The 19,719-nt window shown below is 39.6% G+C and overlaps 1 protein-coding gene across 3 annotated transcripts; it reads right to left on the bottom strand.

The window, feature by feature from the left end:
* Positions 1-2,966: 2,966 nt before the first annotated feature.
* nr2f1a (nuclear receptor subfamily 2, group F, member 1a) lies at positions 2,967-11,803 on the bottom strand. 3 transcript variants are annotated; one of them, XM_052019544.1, is made up of 5 exons: positions 11,714-11,803; positions 11,303-11,478; positions 7,393-7,894; positions 6,145-6,672; positions 2,967-4,457 (listed from the first exon to the last, which is right to left on the bottom strand). In XM_052019544.1, exons 3-5 carry the CDS (start codon positions 7,835-7,837, stop codon positions 4,183-4,185), a joined length of 1,248 nt encoding a protein of 415 aa, XP_051875504.1. In that variant the 5' UTR covers positions 7,838-7,894; positions 11,303-11,478; positions 11,714-11,803; the 3' UTR covers positions 2,967-4,182. The 3 variants fall into 3 exon arrangements, with proteins under 3 accessions (XP_051875504.1, XP_051875503.1, XP_051875505.1); XM_052019543.1 differs by having other exon boundaries at positions 11,287-11,478; XM_052019545.1 differs by lacking the exons at positions 7,393-7,894; positions 11,303-11,478; positions 11,714-11,803 and adding an exon at positions 7,053-7,352.
* Positions 11,804-19,719: the final 7,916 nt, after the last annotated feature.

A 19,719-nucleotide genomic window follows, 5' to 3' on the forward strand; every position in this document is an offset into this window, starting at 1 on the left:
ACCCAAGAGCTCAATAATTTGACAGAATGTACTTCCGCTTTTTAAAAATAAGAAGAGCAACATTTTTGTGAAGGAATAAAACATAATTGCAAAATGAACATCATTTATTATAAGAACAATACACGGCTGGTTTCATGTTTTATTAAAAGTACACTAACATAGTTAAATACATACACTTATCCTGCATTTGATTGCTCAGACTCATGTTCAGATTAATTTATGCATTGATAGTACTATAACCCCCTTCATCCACCACCAGATTCCCTCCCACCAAACATATACGACCCCCCCCCCCCAAAAAATAAAGACCAGCTTTTCAATTTCAGTTGCTGGGATGTAAAAGCTCGGGATATCTTATTGCTCCAACAGCTCCCCCATCCCATCTCCAAATCACCCTTTAAACTTACTAGATTTTTGGATTATTTTAAATTGTGAAACACCTTTCCTTAATTCAGGGTCTTATTTCATTTAGAATTTATTCCTAAGGCATGACACCAATCCAACCCCTCCTATTAACCATGCTGCAAAGTCAATGGTTAAAAGTCACGATGTCACAGCATGTTAGATCCTTCTCAGTAAAATAATTTGAGAGTCCTGCTTTTAACTTCAGAAGAATTTATTGGGGAGAAAAGAACAGCATGATTAGAAATTAAATCATTTGCAAAAATTTGTTTCAAGTAGGAAAGGAACAGAGGAACATTTAACTATGGAAACAGTAGTGTGTGGGAAAAGTGTTTACACTAACATTTCACAATTTTGATAGAAAGAAATCATTGTGGTAGGTAGAGTCCAACTAAAGAATACAAATAGAAGTAGCTGGAGAACATCCTCCAGGATAAGAAAGTATAATCTACGGACCAGACAGAATGGCCACACACTGTAAAATTCCCAGCTTTGTTTTTTAAAGTCTTGACGACAGAAATTAAACTACGAATTTTGCCTCCAAGATGCTTTGATTTTTTTTCTCTCTGTTTCACGAGTAAATACCGAAATTGGTCAGAAGAAAATATTATTTTTGGAGCGTCTAAAATCCTTTTAAGACCGCCATATTTGTTTGCTACCATCTGGTGTAACTGAGTCTGGCTTCACATGCTATCAAAGTATCTGAGTGGACTACGATTTCTCCAAGAAAAGGACAGACTTTAATATAAATATGTTTGTCACCCCCAATATAATCGGCGTTTTACTCAGCCTGCATCACAATACATTGTCAAATGCATCAAATAAATGTCGAATTCAGATACCTAGAGTTGAAATTAACCTTCAGTTCCAGTTTGAACGTTGATATTTTATAATAATGATCTGGACTTTGCTTTTAAAATAACTATTAATATTTGAATATTCAAATTAAATTGTATTGGTCGGAAAATCTACCGAAAGAGCGGCTCAGTTACATTTCTTAAATAGAAAATGGAAATTAAAACAACCATACAAGAGAACATTTCGAGAATAAAGCCTTAAGTGGTTTGGGTTTAGATACTGACATTTTCACAAAATGTCTGCGTAGGTTTACAGTAGTCGGTAGTAAAATAAAACACTATCGGTTATTAAACAATATGTGCTCAATGTACAAATATGTCTTAAGTGTAAAGAAAGTGGAATGCAGTATTTACACAGTGACAGACCTGCGTGTTCAATGCCATTATAGACAACATGAAGCCTATTAATTTCTGTAGAATGGAATCGCGCGGTATTAATAGGATGGGTTTGCCACCTATCCTAGAATCAACTCTTACATCTCACAATCAGAGCCATGCAATAGAAAAGGTTTGTTTATATATGTGAATTCAAACAAATAATTAGAAACAGTGCTTGAAAATAGAAAAAAATGCATTTTGGAACATAACTGCTACCCCACAATTGAAGAATGAAATACCATAGGACGCCCCGTCCTACCCTGTACTAACAAGTTTAAAAAACTATTTTAATTGGATTTAACGGTGAAACGATGAAAAATCATTTTCTATTAGGGCTTTGATGTCGATGGGCGGCCGTACAAGGGTAATGTAAAAGTCGGGGTTGAAGCAACCAGGGGCCTGAAGGGCAACGCTCACAGCGACAACAGACAATAAGTTGTAGTCAAGCCCACTGAAACTACCCTGAAATATCCATAATGTTAAGTGTAACCAGGGTGTGCGCAGTAATGTTTCAAGGGTTTTTTTTGGTACTTCATCTTGACTGCGTAGGCATGTATATAAAGTGTGGCTGCATATGTTGTTTTTCACTGCATATAAACATGTGCAGGAAAACGTATAGAGACAATCCATTTACACGTTAATTATTCCATCTAAAAGAGTCTATGGCCATCGCCTTGTGTATCCGGCAGCTTTGCGACTAGAATGTTAAAAACCCCAAGCGGCTAGATAGCAGGTTCTCGTTAAATGTAAATAGAAACAGAAAGCTTGGAGAAGAAACAGAAAGTGCACACACACGCACGCACACACACACACACACAAACATTTCACACATACACACGCACAATATACTTTCACTCCCACTAACACACAGACATTTACAGCCACTCTCTCGGCTTCACAATGTGCCTTGTGCTGCTTTACTCTGGGTTGGCTGTTACGTTTAATTTCGATGCAGAGTTGTTAAAGAAAGCTCTCCCATGACAGTGTGTGCTAGAGCTTTGACCCGGATTATAAAACATTAATGAAAGCAGCAACTGAAATCTACAACAGCCTTCTCTAGGCAAGGTACAGCAGTCTTTACATCTACCCTGTTTGGAGGCGATAGTGTTTTCAAATCTTCTTCCGAATATTGTTTTATGCAGATATAACCAGCATATAACTTTAACGGTCTTACTGAGAGCATGAGGAGGGAAGCACAATATTTATATGATTATTAAGGCCCCGCATTTATTTTCCATATATCTCTGGGATGGGAATCCTCTAAGATGTATATTGTCGATCACCGAACTGAGAACGACACCACCAGTGAACAGATAACACAGACACAGCTACGATAGATCTCTTTTATATCACTTTTGTAACTGTTCCAACATAACAACCATTTTTACAAGAATATTCCATCATACCCACAGAACAACGCCACAGTACAGCGTTTGCAAGATTACGGCGCTTGTACTTTTTTTCTAGACGTTGTGTTTATTTTAAAGTCTACAGGTAAACAGGCTTGGCAGTAGTGATAAGAAAGTTTGGTTACATGATTAAAAATTGGAAGAGGAGTGGTGATTTAGAGACTTGGTGGTGTTGGTGGGGGTGGGGGGGGGCAAATAGGAAAAAATAGTTTTTATTTCACGTGGAAAGTCGGATACATTGCGGAGGTGGGATGGGGGGCGGTTCTCATAAACAAAATAAAACTTTAATCAAGGTTAGTCCTGAATATAAATCAGCAACTTCAGCCAAACTAATTCCAGAGTTCATGGAGACCTTTGTTAAATCAAAGACAGAAGTGCCTTGGACACTCAGACCAAAACTACAGAGGCAATGGGAATCGGCACAGAATACAAATGTTCTTCAGAGCGTCCACAGCGTGAGAGTTTAAAAACACGTTTTCTCTATTAACATTTAGGAGTGCTCTCGTATAATCTGATCACTTTTAAAAACGTCAGTTTCGCCAATACTGCAGGCTGGTTGGTACGCTTAAAGCGACAAAGTTTCCTTTTTTTTAAATGTTGTGCTAAATTCTTTTATTTATTTGTTTAATTCTGATTTCAATTTTAATTCTTGGAGAACATAGTTTTGACGACATAAATCGCACTCGTTATATGAAGCAAAAGGTCATATAAAAAATTAGTATAGAATCACAGAAAACCTGGTTTGGAACCAGAAAAAAAATACAAAACAGATATAGATACACAGACACAGGACAAATTTATAATTATTTGGAAAATGTTATTTTCCCCCTAATTTCTGATTTGTTTTAAAATGCGCATACGATGTTTTTTTTAATTTTACAAAAAAAGAAAATAAAGACTAATATTTTACAAAATGATAAACAATGCTTGTGGTAAGTGTGGTTCTACATATGATGCAGGTTCAGTTCCTTTTCACAGAATAAATCCCACAGTCAACAGCTTGGCCTCTTGGAAGGTCCTTTTATTTTCACAGATATCATCCTATAAGAACTTTCAAGTCCTTGAATAGAGAGGGAGTCTCGCCTAAAATGCTTTTGTTTTTTTTGTTTTGTTTGGGGAGGGGTATCCTTCTCTCATCATTGGATGGACATATAAGGCCAGTTGAAGCTGCTCCCCGACAGTAACATATCTCTGATGAGGGTTTCAATTGGTGTTTTACCTACCAAACGGACGAAGAAGAGCTGTTCGATGACCGAGGAGGAGACGGTACGAAGAGAAGGCAGTCGCAGTAAGAGCTTGCCAAAGCGGCTCGGCTGGTTTGGGTACTGGCTCCTCACATATTCCTCCAGAGCACACTGAGATTTCTCCTGCAGGCTCTCTATATGGGCAGCATCCGACAGGCCACAGGCATCTTGACAGCCGAAGAAAAACAGAATTAGTGCCGCTATCAGACCATCTTTTGTTTTATTTTAATCCTGGTTTATTGTTTTGATATCAATCCACACACTCACTCCCCCCCCCTCTCTCTCTCTCTCTCTCTCTCTCTCTCTCACACACACACACACACACACACACACACACACACACACACACACACACACACACACACACACATCTCCAAGCTGTTGCTGACGGACTAGGTATCTGATAACACGAATCTTTTTGTTGTAAATATTTCGGTCTGATGACAAAAAAACCCAGCAAAAACATTGGATTGAAGATAACAAAGGCACTCTTAAATAATAAGTACAGATGTACGCCATTTCCCGCAGAGAACCGAGCCAGAGACACCAGTGTCCGGGAACATTGTGTGATAGATACTGGTATGTGTTATTGTTTACAGCATGCGTTGCACATACTTTCTGTGCATTCCACTGCAATGCAGTTTTTTCCTTAATTCTATAGAACCCGCTGTATAATCGAGCACGGAATTATATTAAAAAGTGTAATAAACAAGACGTGATATCCATGCATACATCACTCAGACAAAAAGGGCAATCAGAATATGCTGTGAAATCTCTATACTGGCAGTTTGGTACGGCAACTATGTTAACGAAGTGGTTATATTGTCTGCAACACTTTCCAATGAATATAGAAATATAATCTAATGAAGACAAGGTTAATCCCAGTGACTGGAGACTGGGGTTTTGCACAAATGTTCTGCAAAATAACATTTGCTGAATGAAAATAATCCAATGTATTAGTGGATGATATTTGCTGAAGCCTGTAGAATTTGAAACATTTTGTGAAACAAAAAAGAGCAGACAGTCATGCTTTCTTTCAGGATAAGGTATTGAACGATTTGTAAGCGCTTTAATTTATTTGCTGGGAAACCATATTTTATCATATGAATTAATAAAGTAAAATAGGAAGTTTGGGTCACGACCCAGCGCTTGGAAAGCATCCAGAACGAGAGGTTGAAAATACTATCCAGAAACCTAAGGTAAAGCCACAACAAGCCTCCTGCAGGCTTCAGTAACTTCAAGCGGCCCTCGCTAACAGGCTAGCGAGAAAGAAAATAGCAAAAAAAAAGCACCCTCTCGGTTATCTAAAAGCTCTTCGCTTTGGAGAACTTGGACAGCTTTGAGAAAGGCTTCCCATGAATTCCCCTCTGGCTAACAATCAAAACAAGTTCGGTCAAAGCTGGAAGAGGTGGTGGCGGTGGTGGGGAGATGGGTGGGAGTGGTAGCCGTGCTGCGGATGTAAAGCATTGGAACAGATCTATGAAATTTATTTTTAAGCAATAATAGCATCACCAATTAGTTACCTCTTGTTTTACCCTTCTCTTACTTTGTTCTATTTACCAACGGATCACAAGATGAAGGAATAATGTTTGAAGATTTAGGGGCTGTTGAAAACACGACTAATTTGTAATATTTACTGATCACTTTCTAATTTTTATTAGATTAAGTTATTTAATAAAACATGCTAGATAAAAAAATATTGGTATAGTGCCTGAGTAATATCATTCCATACATAAATAAGCTAAAACCGTATATCTCTTCTTGTTCCTATACTGTGAACAGCATTATTGATTTAGATCCAATTTACTGAACTTTCTGTCTCTTTCATCCTTCCTTTCTTTCCGAACTACTTACCTGATGTGAATAACACAATAGCTTTAAGACAGCTGTATTCTGCCGAGTCAACATGGAGAGCTTTCAGTTTTTCGACTTGCTCCTGGAAGATCCTTATGTGATCCATGAAGGCAACGACCCTGTCCGCGGACATCGGTGAGGCATGGAGGCCGGCAGCAGCCAGCAGAGGAGCCACATGCAACGGCATCGAACACTGGGCAGCATTGAGCACAAATAACTCACTCCAAGTCAGCCTTAACAGAGCCACCTGATCTGTGATCTGCAGATCTGGGAAAAAAGGGATATTCCTGGCCCATTCCACAGCGCTGAAAAGCAATCGTGCAGCCAGCTCACAAATGTTCTCGATACCCATGATGTTGTTGGGCTGCATACATTGACTCCCATACCGAGAGGTTGGGTAAGGCTCGGCCCGCAGTAGTAAGGAGATGTATCCAGACAGATAGCAATGGCCGTTCAAAGGGTCCCCATTCGTCAACGCGTACTGGCCTGGGTTTGGCTGAGTTGGAGGCATTCTTCCTCGCTGAACCGCTGACAGAAAGAAAAAACAGGAGAGGAAATGTACATCCACAGAGCGCATTACAACACACCCGAAGCTTCCGAAACGCACTGTTTTTATTACAATTATAAATAATATTTTTTAAAAGTTCGCGAATAATCAGTGAAATTTCTCCATGCAAAATTTCAATATGCGACATGGTAGAAATTAGACGTCTAAAATAGTAAATATTAAACATAGTTTTACCCGTCGAAGCAGACCACATTATGTCTCTTAAACAAATCTGAAGCATATAACATTGCAGAAAGAATCGCTGGATTGCAAAAACTCCCCCAAACTGTACCACCCACCCACGGTTACAATTGGAAAATTCTCCAAACATCTAATGCATGAATGCAAACGATTAACTTACAATTACAGGGGGGGAAAAGACCGATGTATTAACCATTTGAATCCACAAAAATATGCAGCCATGCTTGTAATTGTTAAACTCTATCAACTTTGAAGCTGGGAGATCGGGAATATTTTAGCTTAACCGAAACTGAAAAAAAGATGGATATTTTAGGAATATCCATTGGCAACCAGCATTTTTTTCAGAATCAATTGTATTTTACAATTAACTGGTTCGACTCCTCTGTTTTGGAATGAGTAAATGCCAAAGCATTTGATAAGACTGAACCAAAATCACATAGTGAGAGATTTCAAGCTCTGATCTCACACTTACAGCGATGATTAATAAAATAAATATTCACCTTCGCGTCTCATCCCAACTTTGAGGCATTTCTTCAGGCGACAGTATTGACACTGATTGCGGTGGTGCTGATCTATAGGACAATTCCGGTTGGCACGACATGTGTACGTTAAGTTTCGCCGAACACTTCTCTTGAAGAAACTTTTACAGCCCTCACATGTGAACTGGCCGTAGTGCTTGCCGCTGGATTTATCCCCACACACGACACACTCAATGTGCTGCTGTTGCTGGCTGGACGGCTGCTTCTCACCGCCCGGCTGGACGCTCTGACTGCTGCCTCCGAGCGGAGTGGAAGGCGGCCCCGGCTGGCCCGGGGTCTGCGGTGTGTGAGGAGCACCCGACGTCGTCTGCTGTTGCTGGCCCGGCTGCGCTTGTGCAGACTGGCCGCCCTGAGCTCCGGCCACGTCGTCCTGAGGATCTCGCCAAGTACTAACTACCATTGCCATATCTCGGGCCCAAAAAGTGCGGGAAAACAAGTTGATCGCACGGATTTTTTTTTTGTCCTGTTGGTAGGGAGCAGAGTTGGGTGGTGGTAACAGAAATGAAGAGAGAGAGAGAGAGAGAGAGAGAGAGAGAGAGAGAAAGGGAGAGAGAGAGAGAGGAAAAGAAATACAACTGCGATCAAAGCAACTCACCCAGACACACACACACAAGGAGCAGTGAATGAATGAGTGAGTGTTGATCAACAGTAACCGAAACAAATGGGCACCAAAAAAAAGAATAAAAAAGATCCCGATCAGGGTACGCAAGTGTCGGGAGGCCAGATCCAGGGCAACACGCAGTCAGCCATTCAGGAAAGCAATATAGGAGGGAACGAGGGGTTAAAGATTAGAGGAGTTGGGGGGGTCTGGGGGGGGGGAAGAAAAGAGACGATCACAATTCGAAGGGACACACACAGCAAAAAAAAATAACCACGCGATCCGAAGTAAAGTATGGCGAGTGTTAAATCCTTCTTCTCCGAAGATCTGAATTGTCAGAGAAAAAAACTCACCAGGACAAAAAAAAAGGACGGCCGACGCTAAAACGCCCTATTTTCACCTCTCATGCGGAGTAGGGAAAGAAAGGGAGGAAGGAAAAAACAACTAATAGAATATGCAAGGGGGAGACAAAATGAATGCGTTTAAACGGGAAGACTAGCGGAGCAATTTTTCCGAAAGGGGGATCTGCGCGAATGTCTGTATATAGTGAACTTTGACACTACTATTGAAACTGACACGTTTCTATGGAGATCGCTGCCTTATATGGAGCTCATGTCAAGGAGCCAAGAGAGGGGCTGTTGGCAACTGATAATCAAAGGCGACTGGTCATAGCCCTGAATTGGGGCTGGGGAGGCTAAGGTTAGCCAGCCTCCCGCTCACTATTGGTTAGCCGTCTTATTTATTACCTACGACGCTCTGACAAGCAAAATTTACATTAGATCTCCTGCGCTGGTATTTACTTTGAGACCTTATTAGTATGGGTCGCTTGTGGTCACCACAAAAAAGCAACACGAGGACCCCGTGCTTGTAATAAAACAATGCAGCTAGCAGGCTCGAAATGTCAGATTATCAGAAAAGTTAGTTGACAATCAAACTTTCTTTCCGTATTTTAAAGGACCATTGTCTGAAAATAAATAAATAAAACAGGAACCTCCTGCCTTTTGTGTCAAAGAGGGAAAAACATTTTTTTTCTCGTAATATTAATTCGGCGAGAGACCGTTTTACATATTTCATTTTTATTCTGTTTTGGATTGTGTTTTGAGGTCTGGCTGCAATGCCGGTGAGATTTCAATTGTGATTTGCAGAAGGAGAAAAGTTGCCATTGTCTTGAAGACTGGGGAGCTGTGCTTCTAACTGTAGGATAAGTCCAGCAGAAAGTGCGGAGGCTGTTAACGTGCCTTGTATTTGACGTAAATTAGATCTCAGAACAGCTGTATCCGGCTGCCATCTAGCGTACAGTAGACAATTATCAAATATAATACACACACCCGGCCGGATAATCCACCAGATGGGCTTTTATTGAGGGATTTGTTTAATGCGAATAATTTATTGAATTTTAAAGTAAGTATTTTAAACTTTTAATCCAAATGTTATTAACCCTAAAATTTCAGAATTAATCATTATATGAGCGGGAAAAGTGAATCCCCTATTCAAATAACACAGATTATTATTTGTTTCTCATTGTTCCACCTTGCCCTGCTCCACACATAAGAGAAACTAGGAATAACGCTTGAAATTTCAAGGTGCATGTTTATCACCCATTTTCTACAAACTTGACATAACAATACCTCTCTTCTCTATGTGAAGCAAATAGGCCATCAGCAATTAGATGCACAATCCATATGACTAAGAAAGGTATCCGTTCTTTACTATTAACATATAGTTTCGCAAAAAAATGCAATCTCCTATAATCCAGCTATTTATACCCCTTAAAAGATAACTTAGCCGTATTTTTTGCATAGTTTAGCGTAGATGCACGCAAACAAATTTGACCAACTGGTTTACTTTTAATAAAATAAGCTCAGTTCTTGCACCTCGCCTTGATTAAATACTACATACAATCGTATTGCATCCCCAACCGCCCCTTTTGTATATGCATTGATGAAGCGCCGTTATTGACTATGCAACAGTGGACCTCGTCTCGCTCCCTCCCTCTCGCTCTCTCTCTCTCTCTCTCTCTCTCTCTCGCTCCCTAAATAAAGTCTCAGCCATGGCTTATGATTAGTGAAAAGGTGAAACGAATAAGATTAGACGGGACAAAGGGAAAATTCTGTAAGTGTATCATCAGGGGTTTCCTCCTCAGAATAGGACAGAGTGGACATTGGGGGAGAGGCTGCCTCTCCTCTGGCAACTTGCTTTAAGTGTAAAGAGCTTAAAGTAGGCACCTGTAACCGGCGGGATGGAGAATCGTCAAAGCACGGCAGCAGGCAAGTTACAACTTTACTTTCATTGTCTTTATCGCACTTTGATTTTAGCAATGCCGCTTATAAATAGTCCGTGGCTGCTGAAACATGACAAGTCTTTTCAAGTGAGTCTTAAATATGACGCCGACAATAGATTACTTATGTATTCTCTTGCCTGTTGATCCGGGGCAAATAATTATTACAGTATATTGCACAAGATGCACCGAGATATTAAGGCTGAAAGCGACGGAATAGTTTCGGCACGATCGCAACATCGATCTTCAGGGTCATTCTGGTACGTATTTGCAAAAGGAAAGGAACGGCGGTGAATTAACGCTGAGTGTGTGTTCTGATTTCTGTTGATGTTGGCTTTAATGTGTAGACATTCGGGCTATGTACTCATAGCGCAAAGAGGCAGAATTCCATCTCCCCGTGTCAGCTTATGTGATCCTGCACAAAAAAAAATCGAGGGCGGTGTGGAAAGCAAGGCATGGCCAACTTGTGAGCCTCAGAAAGTAAGCTTCTCACCTGCTCTATTTGCTGTTTGATCACCTAATGAAAAGATCGATCCGCCAATGTTTGGCTAAGTGATAGTGTCAACAGATAAAGGAACAGCAAAATGATCGACTGGCCCCGGTATACAGAGACACAATACATACACTGCTACCACCCGCCCGAGCCTTCAGTCTCTCTCAGCGCTCTCCCTCTCTTTTTCTGCCGCTCCGTTTCAATTAACACAGCAGTGTGTTGTCAGAGGGCAGTGCAAAAGTAGTCAGAAGAAAATGAAAATTCAGCACCGTAAGTTAAAGAGAAATAACTGGATTCAATGCTCGGTTCGTATCGGATAGAAAAAAAAAAGTGGGGTTTGCTGGGGATGGGAGGGCAGGTTGTGGAAGCTGCGGTGGGGAAGTGCGTTGGGGTTAGGGAACTACCTCTTCACCCAGAGGAAGAACTATTTCAGGGCTGGGGTGGGGGTAGGGATGAACCGGTGGCAGAGCGACGTGGAGTCGGTACCTTACAGGCGTTCTACCTCCAGATACTTCGGTATCCGTGGCCGTACCTAGACTGTTAAGCTGTACCTGTCAGCGGACGTTCAGCTGTATGACTTAGTTACTCTTGTACTTTTTTTTTAGATTCTGAGGTTAAGAGCTGCTTTTCAAGGTGCACCCAGCACCAAAAAGATTTTATTCATATTCAGTTCTGGTCCTGAAAAAAAAACAAGCAGATCTCTTGTTATATTTCACGTCCGTGAATTTTATTTTCTGAGATTACAAATATTTAAGTAAAATCCCGAGCCTGCAAATTGATTTCCCCAGCTAAAATAATTAGTAACGTCTCCTGCAGGTTTCAGATGTTACTCGAATAACCTTGAATTCAGCTTGCTGAGGACTTCTTCAGATATTTCCAAACGCAATCTTATAAATGTAAAATACATACTAACCGTGATGATAATTGATATACTGCATCCAGAGAGATTTTCAGTGCAAAATTAATGCATTTTTTCCTTCATTTTTTCCCAACAAACCCACCCACCAAGAGCATCTGGTTTGTAGACATTTGTAAATCTTAAGAGAAAAAAAGGCTGGTCTTTTAGTGAGATCTCCTCCCCCCAGTTAGGGCCGCTGACCTGCCCCATTACCCAAGGTTTTTTTTTGCTGAGCTCCCGAGGGCAAAAAAAAAGAAAGAGAATTTTAACTTTTCCAGCTGTATCGAGTCAGCTACGGTGCAAAACTTTTTTTAATGTCAAGTTTTCTGCTAGCTTTCTTATTCAAATGCAAGCACGAAATGTGGATCACTTAAAAGAAAACTATGAATTAAGCGTCTGATTTTCAATTGCGCTCATGATTTAAAGGCAACTAAAATGTACTGCCGTCATAAACCATGAAATGCACAGAGAGGCAACATACTCAACAGCTTTCTAGTTTGTGCTGCACTTCATCTCACAGAATTGCAGCTTCAAAGTTACTCCCCAGAACGATGGCCCGGCTAAACTGAGATGGTTTTGGCCTCCAATATGCACAGGACACTTATTTTAGGTAAATAACTAAGCACAAATACTATACACTTCCTGGATTGATCATTTAAAAATGTTATTTGGGTCCTGCAGCAAAACCTCATTTAATTTAATCTGCATTAAATATGGTGAACAAGTGATTAAAATCATCCCATTCAGAGGTTAATTTCAGTGGCGAACTGAAACTGGCCGAATCCTACAGAATTCGGTGCTTTTTTTTCTCTGTGCCGTGTTCTGCCCAGAAAGTTAGGTTTTATCCACAGCACCAGAAATGAAGTTTGGTAGTGAGAGATGCGGCGAGGTTTAGCTGTTTATATAAGTAATGTCGGGTTTCTGGATATTTTTACTCAACTGTAAACAGGCACGGAGAACTTATAGGTCACATCATACGTGTGATAATAACAGCCAGATGTTTAAAACACATAAAATATACACGAAGCTTTTTTTCTTTAAAAAAAAGCAAACTCTCCTTTAAGTCTCTTGAAGCGTCAAAGAGAAGAGTGGGGGCCCTTTGTCCGAATTCAACCCTGGCTATTCTAGGGGCGAATTTGGTGTGAAAGGGACGAGAAGGTCACTTGACATCGCCTTTTATCTACTGGCGTTTTCTCTGTGGATCATCGGATCTGAATAGACACATCTAATCGCACTTAATGGAAACTTGGCGAGAAAGCGAAAACCTGCCTTCACCTGCATTTACCGTTAGAATCAGCGCAGCTAATTGCCTCACCCTTTGCTTTAATATAATCTCAAAACAAATCGAAAGCCTTAGGAATTCTTGGAGGCTTTCTAATTGGCTTGTAATAAACCCAAATTTTAACTCAATCCTCTTTCATTGACATGTCTGGGGGTGCTCCAAGTGAGCAAGTTTTTAATGAATGTGTTAGATTTATACGATAATGCCACTCCGGATGACAAAACAGTGCAGTGTTCAAAACTTCTGCAAATACTTTGCCACTGCGAACTGCTTGCTTCGTTGTCATTATATACACCGGTTTCTATCGACAACCAATTTAATTCAATTAATTTCCTAATCAGAATGAATAAAGCATTTTATCCTTTGTTTCTATCCTAAAGCCAGTTTATGAGAATATTTGAGTTTCCTCTCTCTGAGACTAACAAGGTGGTAACATAGTGCACATATATGAAAAGCAGAAATACCGAGCCTTCCATATAGCAATGTTTGCAGACATTATTATCTGTACTTTGTTGGAACTATACTAACGTACTTGTAGTCACTAGGTGTGCAAATTGAACAGCACATTTAATGGCCATTTCTAACATTAAAGAAGTCGAATCCTTGGATTTCGCTACAACTTAATGCCAATATAGAGTCGCACAGAAGGCAAAACAAAAACTATTTTTAGCAAGGTAGCACCTTTTAAAATTGGGACACGTGTGATGCAAATGGACAGTAACTAGATGTTAGTTGTGTTAGCAAAAAAAAACCCAAAGCAGCTTGAACTCGAACAGCACCAGAAGATGTTTGAACAATGAGAATAAAGTGCACAACTGATATTGCTGTGCATTCACAATATAGCCCCTGGATGTGAGTTTAAAGTGCACACCAGATTAAATGAAAAGTAAAATCAGAATGGTTTGGTGCAATGGTAAAACTTCCACGAATTGTCAGCGTGAAAGTTCTGCGGATTGCAAAATGCCTTCAGAATAGAAGTAGATTGGGAGTTGATTTTTGAGCAGTACTAATTGCAAACAATGATGCTTAGATTACTTTTACAATTAGACGGTCGTTGGATCTTGTTGGAAGGACTGTCAGATACAGCAATGGGTAATTGCTTTATTGCTATTTAGAACATATGTGCTAATTACGGTGGATGGGCGTATAAGCAGATACCATAAATCTATTAGGACCAAAAAACATTATTGACTGTTCAAGTTAAACGCTCTATTGTATTGCATATACTATTCGTAAACATAGTTCCATCATCTCACACCAATAGGTAAATTTATGCCCTGTGGAAATGTGATCGCTTCCCAGATGGAAAAACTTCGATAAATACACGTAATCAAACTTAACCTCCATTCTTTACCCGCGTAACTATTCACTGAACTCTCAGACTGAGCTAAACTGTTTTAGTTAAGTGAATTCTGATGATAGATAATGTCAATTGTTCAAGTAAAAGTTTACAAGCGTTCGCCTTAAAACATTCATGGTAATCTTGGCCCTTCAATCTATATTCTCAGATGTTATTTACTTTTGTGAAAGTAGTCAACCTTTCTGGTAGTGATGAGTACTTGGCTATGTGGTCTGATATAATAACAACTTGATTCCCCTTTCTGAACGTTCTTTATATTAGCTGTTATTCTATATGATGTGCTTGTTTTTACATGTCTTTATTTTACTTTTCTCCACCAAATTAGAGAGTTAAAGAAAATACTGCATTGCTAAAGCTATATTTGTGTGGATAGTCAAAATAGTTATTCTACTGTTTGATTTAATTGTGGTACTAATTGTCTAAAGTTAGGATTAAATAGTCAATTAAAACTGGACTATGTGTACGAAGTTGCTTAAAATTGCTTACAAATTGTATTCCCCAAAAGCGTGGTGTACAAATGGGACTTGGACACGAAACTAATGAGCATGATTTGTGGGAATAAAACAGAAAGAAGATTCTTATACGTAGAAATGGCAGGGAGGCAGTGGATGGAACCCAGTATTTAGATGCTTCGGTTTTCAGCATAGCTCGGTGTGTTATACTCGTGCCTTTGAGTGAGAAGGATTCGGGGTTTAAGACCCAGCCCAGCTATTTCAGTATAACATCCAGACTGTTGCTCCTGCTGCAGTACTGAAAGAGTGCTGCATTTTTGAGATGTTTCGGAATTGACTTTAAACTGAAGCCGTGCGTGCTCCCTCAGGTAGACTTAAAAATCCCTATAGCACTTCGTCGAAGAAGAGCCGGGAAGTATCCCCGCTACCAGGTTACTCTTTCTCCCTTAACCTACGCCAGCAGCAAGAGAAAACCTAATCACAATCACATTGCTGTTTGTGGGAGCTTGCAGTGCGCAAATTGGCCCTTTCCTTCATGATAAATGTGACAGGACTTCAAAAATTACTTCATTGGCAGGAAAGCACTCTGCGACGTCCCGAAACAGAAGTCGTTTTAAAAAACTAACTTCTACATCGACTTGTTAATTGAGTGTCCATGGGTTCAGACGGAACGCAGCGCATCTGTCTGAGAAGGTGACAGTTCTTCAGGATTAAGCAGAAAACGAGCGTATTCCCAAAGTGTACAACAAAGTAAGACACAGGTATTAAATAACAGCTCTTTTACTCCCTCTCCCTTCCCACCCCCACCCCCACCCCCACCCCCACCTCGCCCTCCCAATGGACTGTCAGGAGTCATAAAGAACACAATCCTTTTCTAAAATAAAAGTTATGAGGATAACAGGATATTTATTGGAATATTATTTGTTTTCTTTCCCAACGGCAAAGTGTTTAAATAATGGAAAATATCTTGCACAACGGGAGCCGAAGTTAATCAGAAAACCTAATAATTCTCTACCTAGGCAAGTTACATTTAGGCCATCTTTTTAAAAAAAAAGTCCGATTCATAAAATTAGATCAATTCCCTCAATTTTTAAATAGGCATATAATAATCAGAATAAAACATAAAGGTGACTAGAACTCTTGACTAGAATTATTCTGGTCTGCATCTCAAAAATGCATTTAACTTTACGTGTGTGAACTTGTAGGTAATGTCAATAGTAAAGTTCCGAATGCCCATTTGATATATAGCTGAAAGAATAGGCAAAAAGAAACGTGACTGAAAGTAATCTTCAATCTATAATTCTATCTACAGTAATTTTTTTTGTTCCAATAGATACATCGCTGCGGATTTTGATCACGTGACTTGTAACCTGCTGAAGAATGGGCAGCATTTGAATCAATATCACTTTTTTCCCCAGAAACCATCGAATTTCATATAACACATTCTATCATGATAGGTACAGATTGTTGACGAATAATAATTTGAAGTAACAGTTCAAAGTAACAGTTCAAAGAAATTTTTTTTAAAAAAACAAGGTGGTCAATGTAACCCTTTCAGGTGATATTGCTGATCAACTGAATCGACAGACTTTTGACTGATTTAAATTACATGTTATGTTTTTTTGTATGTCAGGCGCCAAACACATACAGCCGCCTCTGTGTGCGCGTGGGTTGGGGGAAGGGAAAAGTCTGGCAGCCTGGAAACCAGAAGTGGGATACAAATTAACAGTTATATGTGTATCACTGGAGCAGAGCTAATGTTTCCTTGTTTTGAGCTGAGTGCGGACAGTCAGATCTTCCGTGGTAATGATGCAATGAACATTTTCACCAGGCATGATTTAAACATCGCCGTTCCTGGTGAAAAAAAATAGCTGGTTATAGCAAAGAGCCATATCCAAGTTGTTGCATATTTATCCAAATCAAGACAAATCCGCTGAATATTAACTATATAAATGATGTTCTTTATTAACTTGTTTCAACGTAATAAATTAAGAAGGGAGACATACAGAAGTTTAAAAAAACATCGAAAACTTGTACGCTTTGCTTGGAGGATGAGCGTTGTAGGGGAGGGATGGACGGTGGTCTCATTCTGTTTTGAGCTCCCTCTGGAAGCAGGGAGTGAAATTGTTCCATTACCAGGTCTTTATTGCCCTCTCATCTCACATCTCAGGTGTTTGCACAGCTCCTCCTCTGAGGTTCTCCCACACAAGTGACAGCAGAAGAAAAAAGAAAATGTGCTTTAATGGTTTTGCTGAAACTGAAGGAAAGTCGACCATGTCTTACTGAAATAAGAGGTGGTGGGGGTGGGTGAGGAGGTGGGCTTGGTTGGTGGGGGCGGGGGTGGTGATGGCAGAGGTGGGTGGGTTGAAAAATCTCATTATTATAGGCAGCAAATTCGCAATGAGAGAAAAGGCGTTGGGCGCCGCCAGCAAGTCACAAACGTGTTCCAGTTCTCACAGCTTCACATTGCATTTTCACATACCGCAGCGATCAGAACAGATAACCTGTAATAAAAAAAAGTTTTAATAACCTGGCTAAATAGGTTTTAGAAGTATTTTTCATTTGAACATATTGTGCTTTTTACAGAAGAAAAACATTATTTCCGGAAACACGGCGGTAACTTGAGTTGTATTTGGTTTAGCTGTTTTATTTTGCCAAACTGTCACGATGGTTTAAAATTTAAACTCTTTTATTCTGTCACAACATTTCTAAGTACATATAATTCACATGAGATTCCCCGCCAACCTCAATATAATGTTATTTTACAGTCCACCTTATTGCAAATTTGTTGAGTGGAGAAATGCAAAATGTTAAAACCTTTAAATCCCATCAGACACAGTAAGGGCCGGAAAGAAACTGCAGTCTCTATCTATGATCCAGTTGTGGCAAATTTTGCACTCATTAAAAAAAATGAGCAGTATACAGTCTCATAATGTCACTGATTGCTACAAACCTAGTGAAACAAGATTGACAAAATAGTTGATTTTTAGTAATATAGAATAGTAAATAATTTGTCCGTTTTTTTCGAAGTCAGAGAAATAAAGCTCTGGGGAGACAATGCGAACACCTTTTAGAAAGCTAACATTTATGAATATATTAACATATCTCCAACATCTTGGAGCAGCTGCCGACTGAAATGGTATTTACGTCGCTAGCCATACCTTCAATTATTTCAGTCTTAAATTATGGTGATCTCGCTCTCAGCGTCCACCAGGATTCTGTGTCCTGTGCAATTAACGCTATCATATTTAATAATGTATAGAGCATAATATTATTTGCTTTTTATATTATGAACAGTAAATTCTTACTTTACATGCATAAATATAATGCCCACTTTGAGCGTTGCGACCACCACTGTAATATTACCAGGACGATGTACACGTATACGTTCAAAAACCAATGTCACTGATCATTCAGCGGGGCTCTGCTATTGATGCTGATTGCCCATTTATTAATCATTTGCATTTCTGTCTTAACAAAGTAACAATTGTAATGAGGCAGATCCCTCTCGAACACGTACTTTTCATCGCGTTGGAATCATTGTTTCACTGCGCAACTCGTTTTGACGTGGCTCTTTTATACTGATTTGCGAGGATTCTAATACTGTACTTTACTGTGTCCCTGGTTTTTATGTTGCTAATGGCTTTATGGCAAACTGACCAGAAGCAACTATATGTAATATGCATAGAACGGTTCATTTCATTCAGATTATAGTTCCATTTCCAGTATCTTATTAAGACAGAATTATCTATCTATCCATCTTTCTGATTGATATGCAATATATGGCAAGACGCTAAAAGTAGGCTGTAGGGAGACATATCATGTTTAAAATCGATATTTAATCCGTATCTGCAACAGAATATGATTCTCTTTCGCTTCGTGACACATTTTCATAAGTTAAATCCAAAGTCAGAAAGATAGCTTGTACGTTTTACGCGCTCTTCCCAAAATATCTGCATTTGTGGAATGAGAAGGACAGATCTTTGGGGAGCCGGAATTCCGGCAGGGGAGGCTGGCGCGTGCGCACCCACAACTAACATAAAATAATCAATATTTTACAGTGTAATTGTGGCTTTTGGTTCGGTCACATCAAACTTCTGTGGACCCGGCGTCATGATCGTCCCTCACGTTTTTTGCTCAGTTGTATTCACGAAGGCAAATGGTTGTTCAAGTCGACTTTTCCGGACAAACTATTCTTAATTATTTACTTTGTGAAGTGGCCCCATATTCATTAGATCACGTCAGGGTCAAGTTCTTACTCACATGTCCATCTAATTAAGTATAATACTCAGTAATTTTGGACCTAGTAATAAAAGTCCAGTTAGCCTTGGGTGCATACTTTGGGATTAGTATTTAACCCAATGAAATTATTAGCACTGGGCAATCAACTTAGAATGTAACCCAGCCAAATGAAATGATTCCCTAGTATTTTCTTTGCTGTATGTTGTGAGTGTCTATGGTATCCCCCAGGGCTCCTTCTCCCTGCCTGCTCCCTGATTTCGTGTATAAAAGCAGCTCTGAATGATGGATTACTGTGTCATTGGAGCCTGCGAAGGATTAATTTGTTTCATTGATTTCTCTTTAGGCAGAATGCCAGGATTCGCTGCTTCCCACCTTTACAGGATACTTCCAGCAGTAATAGACGGTAATAGCCTAAGACAAATCAGCCCATTCTTGTAAAAATAGAACCACAAAGCTCAAATCCCCCAGTTGGCTGCAAGGATGCACCTTTTCTATTGCATTCCAAGGACATTAATAAATAAGCTTTTTTTTACATTATTAAGGTTCTTTTGTTTCTCTAAAGACAATGAGATGAAAAGCATGCAAGCACAATCTCTGTAGGCATTCTTAGTTTTGGTAAAAAAAATTTGAAAAGTTAGAATCTTTGAAACAAGTTACAAGCTTTGAATAGTTCTGTTCAGATCTA

Source organism: Pristis pectinata, chromosome 7 (genome assembly GCF_009764475.1).
Source record: "Pristis pectinata isolate sPriPec2 chromosome 7, sPriPec2.1.pri, whole genome shotgun sequence".
In the NCBI taxonomy this organism is placed as follows: domain Eukaryota; kingdom Metazoa; phylum Chordata; class Chondrichthyes; order Rhinopristiformes; family Pristidae; genus Pristis; species Pristis pectinata.